We start from the raw sequence: 14,972 nt of genomic DNA, 5'->3' as shown, positions 1-14,972 counted from the left end.
TACCTCACGTCATCCAAGTAAGACACAGCTGCTATAAGATTATTTACATTTGGAATTTACTTTTATTGGAGCCTTTGGTAAGCAAAAAATGCATACTATGAACAAATGAAAATCAGAAGTAGTTTAGAAAGAACTCCCTGTAGGTATTGGAAGCATGTGAAGTTCACATTCTATTTAAGCGTCTCAACTCTTATGTTTAGATATTATCACTGATGAGGATAAGATTAATAGTTCTAAGTTTTGGATTCGTCAAATCTTATAGAATATGCCTGTGAATTTGTAGAATGTCACAAAATGAACTAATCTTATGGAGGTCCACCCAAGGAACTTATGTACCAAGTATAAAAGCAATAGAGTTCATGTTTTCAGGAGGAAGTCGTTCAAAGAAAAATTTGAAGCAGGATGCTAACAACGGACAATCACCTATACAAACATCTTCAATGACAGCATAACTAATAATAGAGAATAGATATTTAATATTGAGATGTTTTATTTTCAGATTGTTAGCCATGATCTCACATATGACCCATCAAAGAAAACAATGTACAAGTCATAATATAAAATTATAATGTACAGCTGCTTTTGGAATTTATAATGTAAACGACCTTGGTCAATTTTTAAAAGATAATACTGTGGAATACTTTATTTTCGCTGGAATTAATTTTCGCTGAAAAGGCTTTTTGGGCGTTTTGCTTGGAATTTATTTTCACTGATTTTTGATGAGATTAATGTAAAATATAGGAAAAAATGTATATTCGCTGGATTTTATTTTCACGGAATCATCCCTTCAGCGAAAATAGCGAAAAATAAATTCCAAGCGAAAATAAAGTATTCTACAGTATATTTGTGGTAAATAGGCAATGACAAATTATAAACACAGTATAGGTAATATAACTGTAAACACACATAGTGAAACAACATGTATTGTACAGAACTGTAAATGAAAATACACGACCGAGTAAGAACTGTTTTCCATGACAACATCTTTTCTTTTATATTTATATACAAATGAACATATTTCTGTCAGCCATATTTAGTATTCGGTTGTTTACAAATAAGAATAAATAACACATTTCATAAGCAATCTATTCGGTGCGATAAAACCAAACAATAAAAGAAGTTGAACATTAGATGTCACTTTATTTTGCTGATTAAATTATAAGTACACAGTGATCTTGATTAAAAAAAATAAATGGAACTAAAATTGTATATTATACATGTCATTAACACATGTATTCATATACGGTTATTAAACAGACACACTTGCATTTTGTAAACACAACACACAATGTAGTACATTCATGCTGTACCACCCACCACATCCCTGTAATACAATGTATCTAAGACAATTAAATCAAAACAAATATTAGATAATGATATCATCACCACATATGCAAGCAAAGGTTTTCTAGTTTGCGTTCAATTTCTATTTTCTGTGAGAATTTGTTTTTAAAGACATATCTATATGTGAAACACTGCTTTCTGTTTTTATGACCAACAGACTTGTATTATTTTTTTTTTATTATTCTCATGACCATTATTAAATTACCTTGGTATAGACGATGACACACCTGATAACATAGCTGCAGTCACAGGTGTATTTATCCCAAACAATATTTTTCTATCACACGATAATTTCACTTTTGAACCTACTATTGATACTTTCCTAGTTTTGGTAACAACGAGGAATCAAATTTCAAAACTGACATATGTGACTTTTGCTACAAATATTAAGTTCAGTATTCCAAAATTACTGAAAATCTATATGATGATTATAGCTTGAGCATACTATGATCAGATTGGCAGAAACAAGTCAGCCAGTTTAGAAAAGATAGTAGAGACTAACGACTATCCATCTTGGTTCGTGGTTCATAGATTTGCATATTAATTAATATAGAACTACCAGTGTATAAAAGCAATGAAATAGCTTGGCTTGTGTATGTGATAATAATAAATGAAACAACTTAGTACTCTTCATACAATAGTTCCTCCTGTTTATGAACGTATTCTAGCAGTTCTGTTCTTTTTCCATCATCTTTAATCGTATGAATCCAATATTGTACACAACTATTCAAGCAGTTTGTCAGTCGGTCATTCTTATACACCTCCTTTAGCACAAACTGGACAAATGGTGCTTGTAGATGTTCATATCGGAATTCACCCAAAGATTTCAAAATTCTAGTGATTCTTAAGTAATTATGCATAGACCTGAAAATATGAAATAAAATGTTCATTATTTTAATTGTCACATAGAGCGTCATTTAATGACTTTTAGCCTGTGTTGTAACCACTCCACACTGGTCACCATATCACCCACACTGGTGACAATATCACTCCACACTGGTGACAATATCACTCCACACTGATTACCATATCACTCCACACTGGTTACCATATCACTCCACACTGGTTACCATATCACTCCACACTGGTTACCATATCACTCCACACTGGTTACCATATCACTCCACAATGGTGACCATATCACTCCACACTGGTGATCATATCAATTCACACTGATGACCATATCACTCCACACTAGTTACTATCACTCCACAATGGTGACCATATTACTCCACACTGGTGACCATATTACTCCACACTCGTGACAATACCACTCCACACTGGTGACCATATTACTCCACACTGGTTACCATATCACTCTACACTGGTTACCATCACTCCACAATGGTGACCATATCACTCCACACTGGTGACCATATCACTCCACACTGGTGACCATATCACTCCACACTGGTGACCATATTACTGCACACTGGTGATCATATCAATCCACACTGGTGATCATATCAATCCACACTGGTGACCATATCACCCCACACTGGTGACCATATTACTCCACATTAATGACCATGTGATTCAAACAAAACACTGTCCACTTACCAATTTAAATTTTGATATCTTTTTTCCCAGTGTTTTGCTCGCTCAATTTTCCCAGTATCCTTATTCACAAGTTTCATACCATAAAAATCCAGCATCATTTCATAGGACTTCAACACTCTTTCATGAGCTTTTTTGTCCTCACAAATAGCCTGTTAGAAAAATTGCATACATATATAAATTGACTGACAGTTGAAAAAATTATTAAGACAATTTTGTTCGAAAATTTGAAAAAAATGTCAGTACACACTGGGATGTCGTCTTCAGGATGATTTTCAGATTAAAGTAGTTTAACGGTTAGCGGGTCCCACTATTTCTGTGAAAATTATCTTACAATCAGCATAAACAAGGAGTTTAGAGGGTCATACAATTAGCATAGCAAAGATGTGTAGATAAGATACAATTAGCATAGCAAAGATGTGTAAATAAGAAACAGTTAGGGGGGCATACAATTAACACAGCAAAGATGTGTAAATAAGAAACAGTTAGGGGGTCATACAATTAGCATAGCAAAGATGTGTAAATAAGATACAATTAGCATAGCAAAGATGTGTAAATAAGAAACAGTTAGGGGGTCATACAATCAGCATAGCAAGATGTGTAAATAAGAAACAGTTAGGTGGTCATACAATTAGCATAGCAAAGATGTGTAAATAAGAAACAGTTAGGGGGGCATACAATTAACACAGCAAAGATGTGTAAATAAGAAACAGTTAGGGGGTCATACAATTAGCATAGCAAAGATGTGTAAATAAGATACAATTAGCATAGCAAAGATGTGTAAATAAGAAACAGTTAGGGGGTCATACAATTAGCATAGCAAGATGTGTAAATAAGAAACAGTTAGGTGGTCATACAATTAGCATAGCAAAGATGTGTAAATAAGATACAATTAGCATAGCAAAGATGTGTAAATAAGAAACAGTTAGGGGGTCATACAATTAGCATAGCAAAGATGTGTAAATAAGAAACAGTTAGGGAGTCATACAATTAGCATGGCAAAGATGTGTAAATAAGAAACAGGGGGTCATACAATTAGCATAGCAAAGATGTGTAAATAAGAAACAGTTAGGGAGTCTTACAATTAGCATAGCAAAGATGTGTAAATAAGAAACAGTTAGGGAGTCATACAATTAGCATAGCAAAGATGTGTAAATAAGAAACAGTTAGGGGGTCATACAATTAGCATAGCAAAGATGTGTAAATAAGAAACAGTTAGGGAGTCATACAATTAGCATAGCAAAGATGTGTAAATAAGAAACAGTTAGGGGGTCATACAATTAGCATAGCAAAGATGTGTAAATAAGAAACAGTTAGGGAGTCATACAATTAGCATAGCAAAGATGTGTAAATAAGAAACAGTTAGGGAGTCATACAATTAGCATAGCAAAGATGTGTAAATAAGAAACAGGGGGTCATACAATTAGCATAGCAAAGATGTGTAAATAAGAAACAGTTAGGGGGTCATACAATTAGCATAGCAAAGATGTGTAAATAAGAAACAGTTAGGGAGTCATACAATTAGCATGGCAAAGATGTGTAAATAAGAAACAGGGGGTCATACAATTAGCATAGCAAAGATGTGTAAATAAGAAACAGTTAGGGAGTCTTACAATTAGCATAGCAAAGATGTGTAAATAAGAAACAGTTAGGGAGTCATACAATTAGCATAGCAAAGATGTGTAAATAAGAAACAGTTAGGGGGTCATACAATTAGCATAGCAAAGATGTGTAAATAAGAAACAGTTAGGGAGTCATACAATTAGCATAGCAAAGATGTGTAAATAAGAAACAGTTAGGGGGTCATACAATTAGCATAGCAAAGATGTGTAAATAAGAAACAGTTAGGGAGTCATACAATTAGCATAGCAAAGATGTGTAAATAAGAAACAGTTAGGGAGTCATACAATTAGCATAGCAAAGATGTGTAAATAAGAAACAGTTAGGGGGTCATACAATTAGCATAGCAAAGATGTGTAAATAAGAAACAGTTAGGGAGTCATACAATTAGCATAGCAAAGATGTGTAAATAAGAAACAGTTAGGGGGTCATACAATTAGCATAGCAAAGATGTGTAAATAAGAAACAGTTAGGGAGTCACACAATTAGCATACCAAAGTTAAGGGGGTACCCAATTAGCATAACAAGGAAGTGTGAATACAATGTGGATATTCTATGTAATTATTCTATATTTAAAGAATAAGCAATATCCACAGTCAAAGCAATATCTGAAACTGTCTGTATGGTTCAAAATGATGATGAAATTTACTGAAAATCAAAAAGAATTTTGGTCGGGAAAATTATCTGGCACTCGATCGATAATTCGCAATTTCAGCCGCCAAGTTGTGGGTAGTTGGATGGCTTCCAAAAATTCTATCCTGTTTTGCCGACAGTTTTGAAGTAGAAGAACTAATGCATCCTGTATTTTATTGGCTGTTCAAAGACTGACAACTTAACACCTACTCAAGGAGATGTCGAAGGAGGTGTCAAGTCATGGTTTTACGTCCTTCTCGGCTAGTATCCCCTTGATATAGCTCCATAAAACTTGCTACAATGAGTTGAATCCGTCACTTTGATCTCTAGTTCTCAACTGACCAGTCTGTCTATATGTAAAAAACATGCAGCGATTGAATGTGTCAAGGAAAGGGAAACCAAGTCAAAGATTTCACAAGATCTAGCAGACGAGTCCACTATTCAAGGATGGGTAAAGAAAATTTATTTTCGAAGTTGAACAAGAGGCGGACTGATCATGTGTTTTTTACTTATTTTCAATGCATGAACACCTCCTTTACAGGGCCCCTTGATAAGTCACGACCCCCCGATAAATCACAGTTTTTGCTTGGATCCTGACACCCACAAGTATAACACTATAGCACTCAATGAATTACTATTACCTTTGCTTCATGTAGTTGTAACTCTTGCGCCTGCCAATTCATTCCACTTTCCCTGATTGGAAATATCCTGTTGACCAAAAAAAAATAAATCAATATTTGTCCAGTTTATTTGATATTTAAAAATCTGGTAACACTGTCAGTTCCTGTAAGCACAAATGAAGTTTAAAAAAAAATTATGCGTGGAGACAAGAATCAACCAACACAACAGAGATAATGAAAATATCTAAGATTCAATACAAATTCAACTTCTACCTTATTTGACAAACACTGCAAAAATATTCTACAGAAATGAGGTCAAAAATGTTAAAGACTTCTCACGAAAATCTCAAACCCATTTTCACAAAATTTGCACAGAATAACGTAGCTGAATAGTTACTTAAGAAAACATCAACAAATTTGCATATGTAAATTAGCCTGTTTGAATAACAAAAATATTACATAGTCAATATTGGAGGGAGGCTAATGTGCTGTTATCTTGAATATTTTGTTGGTAAATAACTTTTATAAATATTTCAAAGACAAATCATATCACAACTTAACCAAACCTAACAAAATACACAGACCTCTAAGCCTTGATCCAAAAACCTGAACCATAATTTCCACCCAGTCAATAAAAGGTGACTTTTACCACATACGATTACATACCCCTATTCTGAACAAATACCATATTTGTTCTATTAGAAGCGCATCTCCAATAGAAGAACACATGAACCAAAAAAAACCCACATATGTTGTATACTGAATCATTAAAATATTACTTATTTTGACAAAACAAACATCTCTGTAATTTACATAAGCACATGTACTGGTACTACTAATAGAGGAAACATGATTGTTAATTACTTACCACTGTATGAAACCATGATGGCTCTCCAATTTATCGTATTTTCCCCACCAACATTTATGTATATTATCAATGTAATCACCTATTAAGAAAGTTGTTAAGTATACGATGTTAGAACCACTAAGTGCTCTGAATAGGTGTATTGGACTATATCATGATATTACTTGGTGAAAATACCAGGAAATGGTTTATTAATCTGAATTTTAGTGATAGTTTTTCATTTGATTTTTAGCTAACACTTTTTTAATCATATTAAGACTTGCATGAATTCCTAAAGATTCGCTCTTGTTAAAAATAACTTGGGCCACAGAATTCCGTAACAAGTTCAAAGTCAGGCGAATATTTCCCAAAATTTATACCACAAAGCAATAGACAAATTCCAATAAACCATGTTTCTGAAAGTAAACAGCATACATGTAATTAACAATACGCTTATAGTCACAGGGGTGACTGCAGGATGATCAGTACTCATCTGAATTCCATGATATTTTATACAAACATTTTTCAACACTGCTGTATCGGAAACGCTTGACAAACATGCCCCCATGAAGGAGAAGACTGTTCACGTTCGTGTGGCCGAGCCGTGGATAAATGTTGATATTTACCACGCCCGCACTGAACGCCGTAAAGCTGAACGGACGTGGCGGCGAACTGGTTTAACTGTCCATCGCCAAATCTACAAATCTAAACGAAATAAAGTTAATGATCTTATTGATGTATCACGTAGGAGTTATTTCGCTGATAAGATCGCGGATTGTAATGGTGACCAAAGAAAACTGTTTTCCATCGTAAATGGTCTTCTAGGCTCGACAAATAATTTGAATGCGTTGCCGATTCACGATAACAAAATAAATTTAGCGAATCGTTTTAGCATGTTTTTCGTGGATAAGATTAAGAAAATCAATCAAGGACTAAATCTAAATTTATTGAATGGAAACCGTTTTAACAAACTGCACAAGTTCTCTGGTGATGAATTGAAATGTTTTGAACCAGCCACGGAGGATGAAATAATTAAAATTATAAAAAAATCGTCGTCGGTTTCGTGCGATTTGGACTGTTTACCCACTAATATATTAAAAGATGAAAAGATCCTTTCTATCCTGCTTTCACCTATAACAGATATCATAAATGAATCACTTCGCACTGGAAGTGTTCCTGAGAAAATGAAATGTGCGCTGATTAAACCTCTGCTCAAGAAAGCATCGTTGGATTCAAACATGCTGAAAAATTATCGACCGATTTCTAATTTGTCTTTTATATCAAAGTCCTTGAACGTGTCGTTGCATCCAGAGTGAAACAACATTTAGAGAATTATTCGTTGTATGAAGAGTTTCAATCAGCGTATCAGACCGCACATAGCACTGAAACGGCTCTTTTGCGGGTCGCTAACGATGTACTATGCAGTATTGATAATTCTAAGAATTCAGTTGCTCTCGTACTTTTGGATCTTTCAGCCGCTTTTGATACTGTGAATCACAGGATTCTCATCGATAGGTTGAGATCAAATTTTGGTTTAAATGGTCTCATCATCAAATGGTTTGAGTCGTATTTGAGTAACCGCATTCAAAAAGTGAAAATTGGAAATGTATTTTCTGATATGACGTCTATATTAGAAAAAGGTGTTCCACAGGGCTCCGTCTTAGGGCCATTATTGTTCTCAATGTACATGCGTCCATTGGGCGAGTTATTGCGACGTCACGGCGTAAAATATCATTTTTACGCCGATGACACACAGATTTATTTATCGGTTTCTGAAGATGATCAAATTCGCGCCCGGGTGATACTTCAGACATGTATTCAAGATGTTAGCGATTGGATGTCTTGTAATTTCCTACTTTTGAATGTGTCGAAAACTGAATTTGTGTGCATGTCGTCTCGGAGATTCTCACAAGACTCGTGTCCTTTGTCTAGTATCGCAATTGGTGAAGAATTGGTTAGTGCTTCGTCAAGTGCTAGAAACTTAGGTGTCTTGTTTGATTCGCAGCTATCTATGGAAACACACATTTCTACTATTTGTAGATCTGGATATTCCCATCTAAGAAATTTTAATCGTATTCGTAAATCATTATCCCAATCTGATACTGAAAAGTTGGTACATGCATTCATATCTTCTCGCTTAGACAGCTGTAATTCATTATTGTCTGGTCTCCCTGTAACTAAGATAAAACCTCTTATTCGTGTACAAAATGCCGCAGCCCGCCTTGTCACTCGTGCTCGAAAATATGACCACATTACAGACATTTTTATTAAACTTCATTGGTTACCAGTTGTACAAAGAATCAATTTCAAATTACTTTTACTAGTGTATAAATCTTTGTATGGTTTTGCCCCAAATTATCTATGTGAATTAATCGAATTTTATGTACCTAGTCGTAGTTTAAGATCTGAATCGAAGTTTCTTATTAAAACTCGTCAGGTGTGTAGTAAAAAGTCCAAGGTGTTATACAAAGACCGTGCTTTTGAAAATTTAGGTCCTAAACTTTTTAATGAATTACCTCTGTCTGTTCGTTCTAGTCCTTCAGTAGACATTTTTAAATCCAGACTGAAAACGCACTTATTTAAATGTGCTTTTAATATTTGACTGATTGTTTATTGTATCAGCGCCTTTGATCTTCATATGTTGGAATTGTTGCGCTTAATTAAATAAAGTTATTATTATTATTATTATTGTAGTTATATTCATACAAACCTCTAGGCTGTGATTGCTTCTTATTTGTATAAAATAATAAATTATCTTTTAGTCTTGGATTGTCCTTTTTACCCTGAAAAGAAAATTCAAATTGAGAGAAATAAATATGTGACAAAACGTCATAATTTAGGTTGTATGAAGTAGACATTGTCAGAAATGCGGCGATACTACAAAGTTTTAATTCAATTCAGCTAACTTGGTATATTTTGAAGCATAAAATAGTAAAAATAGTTTTCACTCATTAGGTACAATACAATAAGGAATTATTTTTATTATGACTGAATCATTTCTCTGTTTATTTTGTTATGTGATTTTGTTCCGAGTTTAACAAGAATGGTGATCAAGGGGTTAAAGGTCACCGAATAAGACCAATAAAGTGCCACAAATAACAAAAACTGGTTTTAGCTAACCCATTACTACAATCTGTAATGTTTTTGATTCATTTTTGAAAAAAATACTAAGTCAGTGTATATTTTAAGAATAAGATTGAAGTTTCAATTATAATAGCGCCATCAGTCGGTTTTCATGCAAGAATGGGGGGTGGATTTCTAGCACACAGAATATATTTGCAGATTTCCCTGGTTGCCGGCATTTTAATTAGTTATCTAAAGTTTATGCGGCAAAATCAATCTTCTACGCAAACAATAAGGACAGCTTTTACACAAGAGTGTGCCAGTTTCTAAGATAACAGCAGAACTCAAAACTTAATTGACCAATCCAAAAATTGTATTGTGCCATCATTGTTTGTTCTAATTAATATTAAAAGATAGCTAAAAATTATCCAATCAGCAAGTGTCTTTTATTTTGAATATTTAGGCGTAGTCGTAGTCGTAGTTGCTATGTCATGTGAAGGCATGCATGTGCATTATTGGCAAAGACAACTTGAATTTTCAGCTCTTGATCCGATTACTATTACAATAAATATTTGAATTAGAATGAAAACTGATTGTCAGTATTTAAAATTTAAAACAAATATGTTTATAAGCAAAGCCCCAGCTTTGTGCATTTCACTGTACCATAAAAGGTCTTAACAATTTGTTAATTTCAGTGCAATCATATGGAATAGTTTTACATCATAATAATTTGATCTTAGAAGTTAAATCCTCATTCATTGCGACGACTTTCATTTTTCAAACTTTATTTAACTTACCGGGTATCCGTCTCTGTAATCTCTGGTGTCCTTACTACTCCACTCTGTGGTAAGCTTGGGTCTCTTGCGTGCCTAAAAAAAAATTCAACAACATTTCTGTTATTTATTATTTTATGAGTTAAGGAAGAAAGAAATCATATCCAAAGCTAGACCCTAGCTACCGTATACCGTAAAATAGTTTTTACGATAGTAAATTTAACACACTACCCATGGAGTAGACTGGTACTGTGAGTTGGATTCCCACTTCACAAGATTTTTGAAATACTGCTTCTATTTTGCCGACACGTTCAGGCTAATAATTGATTGACTAATATACCAATCTCCTAATCTGAATATACTAATCAAAACAATGGGTGACGGTTATATGTTTTCCCCATGCACTATATTGACTGCTAGTTGCCACAGCAATGATACTGTCTTATTCTTCATGACTTTTACATGCTTAAGGAGCTAAATCTAAGCAGCGTTTACAGACTTCTAGTGACACACCACCCAAACGGTGTGGACGGGGAACACACTACAGTCTAGATTTGGTAATAATTTACCATTTTGATGGTAAAACATTTTCAGGTTCAAGTGCATGCAATAAAAAATGTCCTCCATCATACTTATTTGGTGACTATTAAAAAATGCCAATAACAGCATACCTTTGGTGATGCACCCTGTCCACGAGTTCTCGGCCGTGTTGATGCGACCTTTTCTGGCTCTGAATCTGAGTCTTCATGTTCTAGGGATTGGGAACAATATTCTGCCGTTGATGATTCACTAGTCCCGTCAGTATTGTATTCTTGGGACTGTGGGTCTGTTGATGGTGGTGAACTTTCAATCTGTTCATTGCTAAGTGTGTCATCTGTAAGTTGATCATCTTGTGAATCTTCAAGATTGTCTGTCTCGTCTGATTTGTCGTCAAATTCTACAGTTGACTCCAAACTAGGAACACATTCCTCCATTTCTGATTGAACAATTTTCTCCAATTCTAGTTCACTACATTCTGTCTTTACTTGACTGGTCTCTGTCTTAGATTTATCCTCCTCTCCCTCTGTCGTCGGTTGCGTAATCTCAACTTCTATTTTTTGTTGCGTTTCTTGGATTTTGTTATTTGACATTTTATTTGTCTCGGCCTGGTCGTTTGGCTCCACCACTGACTCCACTACATTGTATGACTCACTTTCGGGTGATTCTTTGCGCTCTTGGCATGTCTCAATTTCATCTTCCATGGGCCCCGTTGTCGATGGCGCGTCGATCGTACTGTCTTCTGAGTTGCCATGGACCGTATTACTGTTTTCACAATTTTCAAGTTGTTCAACGTCTCTACGGTCCGACTCATTTATGGTTGTCTTACTAGACTTACCTTCCTCTCGCATTGCTATCAGTGGTGTGGTCTCATCTTCCACCCTTTTTTCGTTTTTTGATTCTTTGTTGTTTTTGTGCTGGTCATTCGGCTTCACCACCGTTGACTCGTCTTGGCGCTTTTGATGCGCATCGTCTTCGTCAGCTCCAGGCTCTGTCGTCAAAGGCGGCACTCCGTTGGGTTTACACTTATCTACACTAGGAATTGTATCACTTCCGTACTTGCCGGTCGACAACGAAATCGGTCCTGCGTTGGTCGCTTGGTCTTTTGGGTCGCAGCAGACTGTATCACTTTTTTCACAACTTTCTGTATCCCCGTCTCGTTCTTCATTGCCTTCGTTTGTCGTGTCTGACACCTCCTCCTTAGGCTGCAGACAGTCATATTGTTGGCCGTCTACTGTTCTTTTCCCTTCCCCGTGCAGGCCAAATAACCGGCTACACACCACGTTCCCCATTTTTTTGGCAGAGCGCGTAACGCGACTCATGATTATTTATCAAAGTCTGCTTCCGTGTTTCAAAACAGCTTTTCATGACAGAGCTCATCCCGCATTATTCTAAGTCACTGATTCACTTTTAGCCAGATAAAAAAAATCAAAAACTGTATCTATATAGCCTCAAATCTTCCAAATATTATATCAGAGATGTCTCTGATTATATATATAACGCAAGTTGTGTATTTTATATGTGGTTAATGTATGTATGGGAATACACATGCGAATCACAGTGTTGATTTTAATGTGTTTAATATTCTACCTACATGGTACTCTACCTCTTGCTGGCGCACTTTATCTGATTTCCTGGAAACGCAAACCGAAAACAGTCAAGTACTTTGGAATATATGATAGGACTGTCCGGTCAATGTAAGAATATTGACTTTCAAAGAGTTTGGCGTCACCGATCTATTTTTTGAGAACATTTTTGTATTTTCATGAATGGCATCTATTTTGCAAGTGTCATAACACTTTTATCATGTTTCCTAAAGTGGAGATATTCGAGTGAAACGATTAATAATATCAGTGATAGATGTAAATGTTGTAAGCCCTGTATTTTATGAAAGTATTCTAAAAATATCGATTTTTGGAAAATACTAGTTTTTTTCAAGACTGTACTGTAAAACACACCAAAAAAAAAATTTAGAGAAGCAGTCATGTAATGTTACGTCTCGGATTCTGAGATAAATCTCTCAGCCAATCAGATTGTTTTAATTTTAGCCTATCACAGGCGAGATGTTATTGACCTATCGTACACATTCCCGCCAATTTATATTTATGTTACGATTGCTACTTTATAGAGTTGTGTTTTCTATCACGTTCGTTCTGAGAGTATATATACTCAGAATTTGTGTATTTCACCAGTGTTCATCTGTTGTTATTATTTACTATATCAGTCTATCTGGCAATAAACCACCACTGTGTTTTTTGCATACAACTGATCTGTCTGGTTCTGTTCCGGTATAGTCTCCCCGAATCCTACCCCGGGGAGTTAACTGCTACACACTACATTTACTCCCCAACAAAAAAATCCGTTTCATATTACTATCGATATTGCACTATAGTTTCATACATGTATTTGTACATATAAAAACAAAACAATGAACAATATCATGCGGTTATTTGCATGAAATTTCTGATTTGAGCGTGAAGCACGCAGGGGGGCAATCTGCGGAATCCCATATTAGTATGGACCTCATGTTTCAATTTTTTTACACTTGCTTTTTTCAGTTGCTCAGTCGTACACATTTGTTCATTTATTTGGTTTCGTGCATATCGTTGGCTATGAATGTTGCACGTTTTCTGACAAAGGGCGAATATTTTAAAACAGAAATATAACATGTTTATACTCACATACAAAGATATACTGTACAGTGAACGATCACAATCCCGGTGCTAAGATTTAACATTTTTTTTGTCCTTTCTACAGCCTCTCATATTTTATACTATAGTTCAATCAATCGTATACACTACAATCTACAGTACAATGTGTAGAAATGAGATACAAGATGGGAATATTCTACATTTTTTCTCTTTACAGCGATGTGTAAAATTTACATGCCCCGAGCATGCATAACTTAAACTAATGTTTAACATATAAAATTGAATACAAGATTATACCTTATACGACACTAAATGTTTCTATGCAATGTATTGCCTGTCAAACGTATAACACCAGTGATATATTAAATTTGACTACTTGGATTTCTCCCTCGGGATATTGCTTGTGGGGATTTTGTCCGCCGGAATGTTGTTCCACATTCGTTTAACGCGAGGGATTTTCAGTTTATCTGGGAAAGTGCTTTTCGACAGACACAAGGTTATAATGTTATATAATTGAAATAAGATTTCCTCCAGAACGCCTATTTTTCCCCAAGAGATATGGTGATCGTTCTAACTCGAATCTCAGTTATATAGGATATAGACGGAATAATCAATTAAAGCACAAACAAGGGATGTGTGAAATTAAAGTACGTTCTCTTATGTATTTGTCATGACAACACTCGTATATGTAACATTTTGTTCTTTGAATTACTTAACCAGTTATTTTTTTATTCGTTTATTTTTCCTGAAACCAAACTATTTTGTTTTGAAGTTGTAAGAGTGTTTCAAATTATCAGCCTATTATTTAAAATGCTATATCGAGTAATTTTCCAATGCATGTAGTTGGATGGGTTTGTGACGATGTCGCTACACAGGCGGCGACACGAAATGTTATATGGAGGAGCGAGATCTGCTATTATTTTCAAAAGCACGGTCTTTGTATAACACCTTGGACTTTTTACTACACACCTGACGAGTTTTAATAAGAAACTTCGATTCAGATCTTAAACTACGACTAGGTACATAAAATTCGATTAATTCACATAGATAATTTGGGGCAAAACCATACAAAGATTTATACACTAGTAAAAGTAATTTGAAATTGATTCTTTGTACAACTGGTAACCAATGAAGTTTAATAAAAATGTCTGTAATGTGGTCATATTTTCGAGCACGAGTGACAAGGCGGGCTGCGGCATTTTGTACACGAATAAGAGGTTTTATCTTAGTTACAGGGAGACCAGACAATAATGAATTACAGCTGTCTAAGCGAGAAGATATGAATGCATGTACCAACTTTTCAGTATCAGATTGGGATAATGATTTACGA

The 14,972-nt window shown here is 35.0% G+C and overlaps 1 protein-coding gene across 1 annotated transcript; it reads right to left on the bottom strand.

Moving 5' to 3' along the window:
• Window positions 1-39: 39 nt before the first annotated feature.
• Window positions 40-12,386, bottom strand: LOC102805320 (uncharacterized). Its single transcript, XM_006820999.3, has 7 exons — window positions 11,126-12,386; window positions 10,479-10,550; window positions 9,329-9,401; window positions 6,643-6,721; window positions 5,796-5,862; window positions 2,905-3,053; window positions 40-2,208 (listed from the first exon to the last, which is right to left on the bottom strand). Exons 1-7 carry the CDS (start codon window positions 12,311-12,313, stop codon window positions 1,965-1,967), a joined length of 1,872 nt encoding a protein of 623 aa, XP_006821062.2. The 5' UTR covers window positions 12,314-12,386; the 3' UTR covers window positions 40-1,964.
• Between the last annotated feature and the right edge of the window lie 2,586 nt (window positions 12,387-14,972).

This window comes from Saccoglossus kowalevskii, chromosome 7, assembly GCF_978046115.1.
Source record: "Saccoglossus kowalevskii chromosome 7, keSacKowa6.1, whole genome shotgun sequence".
NCBI lineage: Eukaryota > Metazoa > Hemichordata > Enteropneusta > Harrimaniidae > Saccoglossus > Saccoglossus kowalevskii.
The sequence above is the reverse complement of the archived record's forward strand: the minus strand, read 5'-3'. Positions and strand labels throughout refer to the sequence as shown.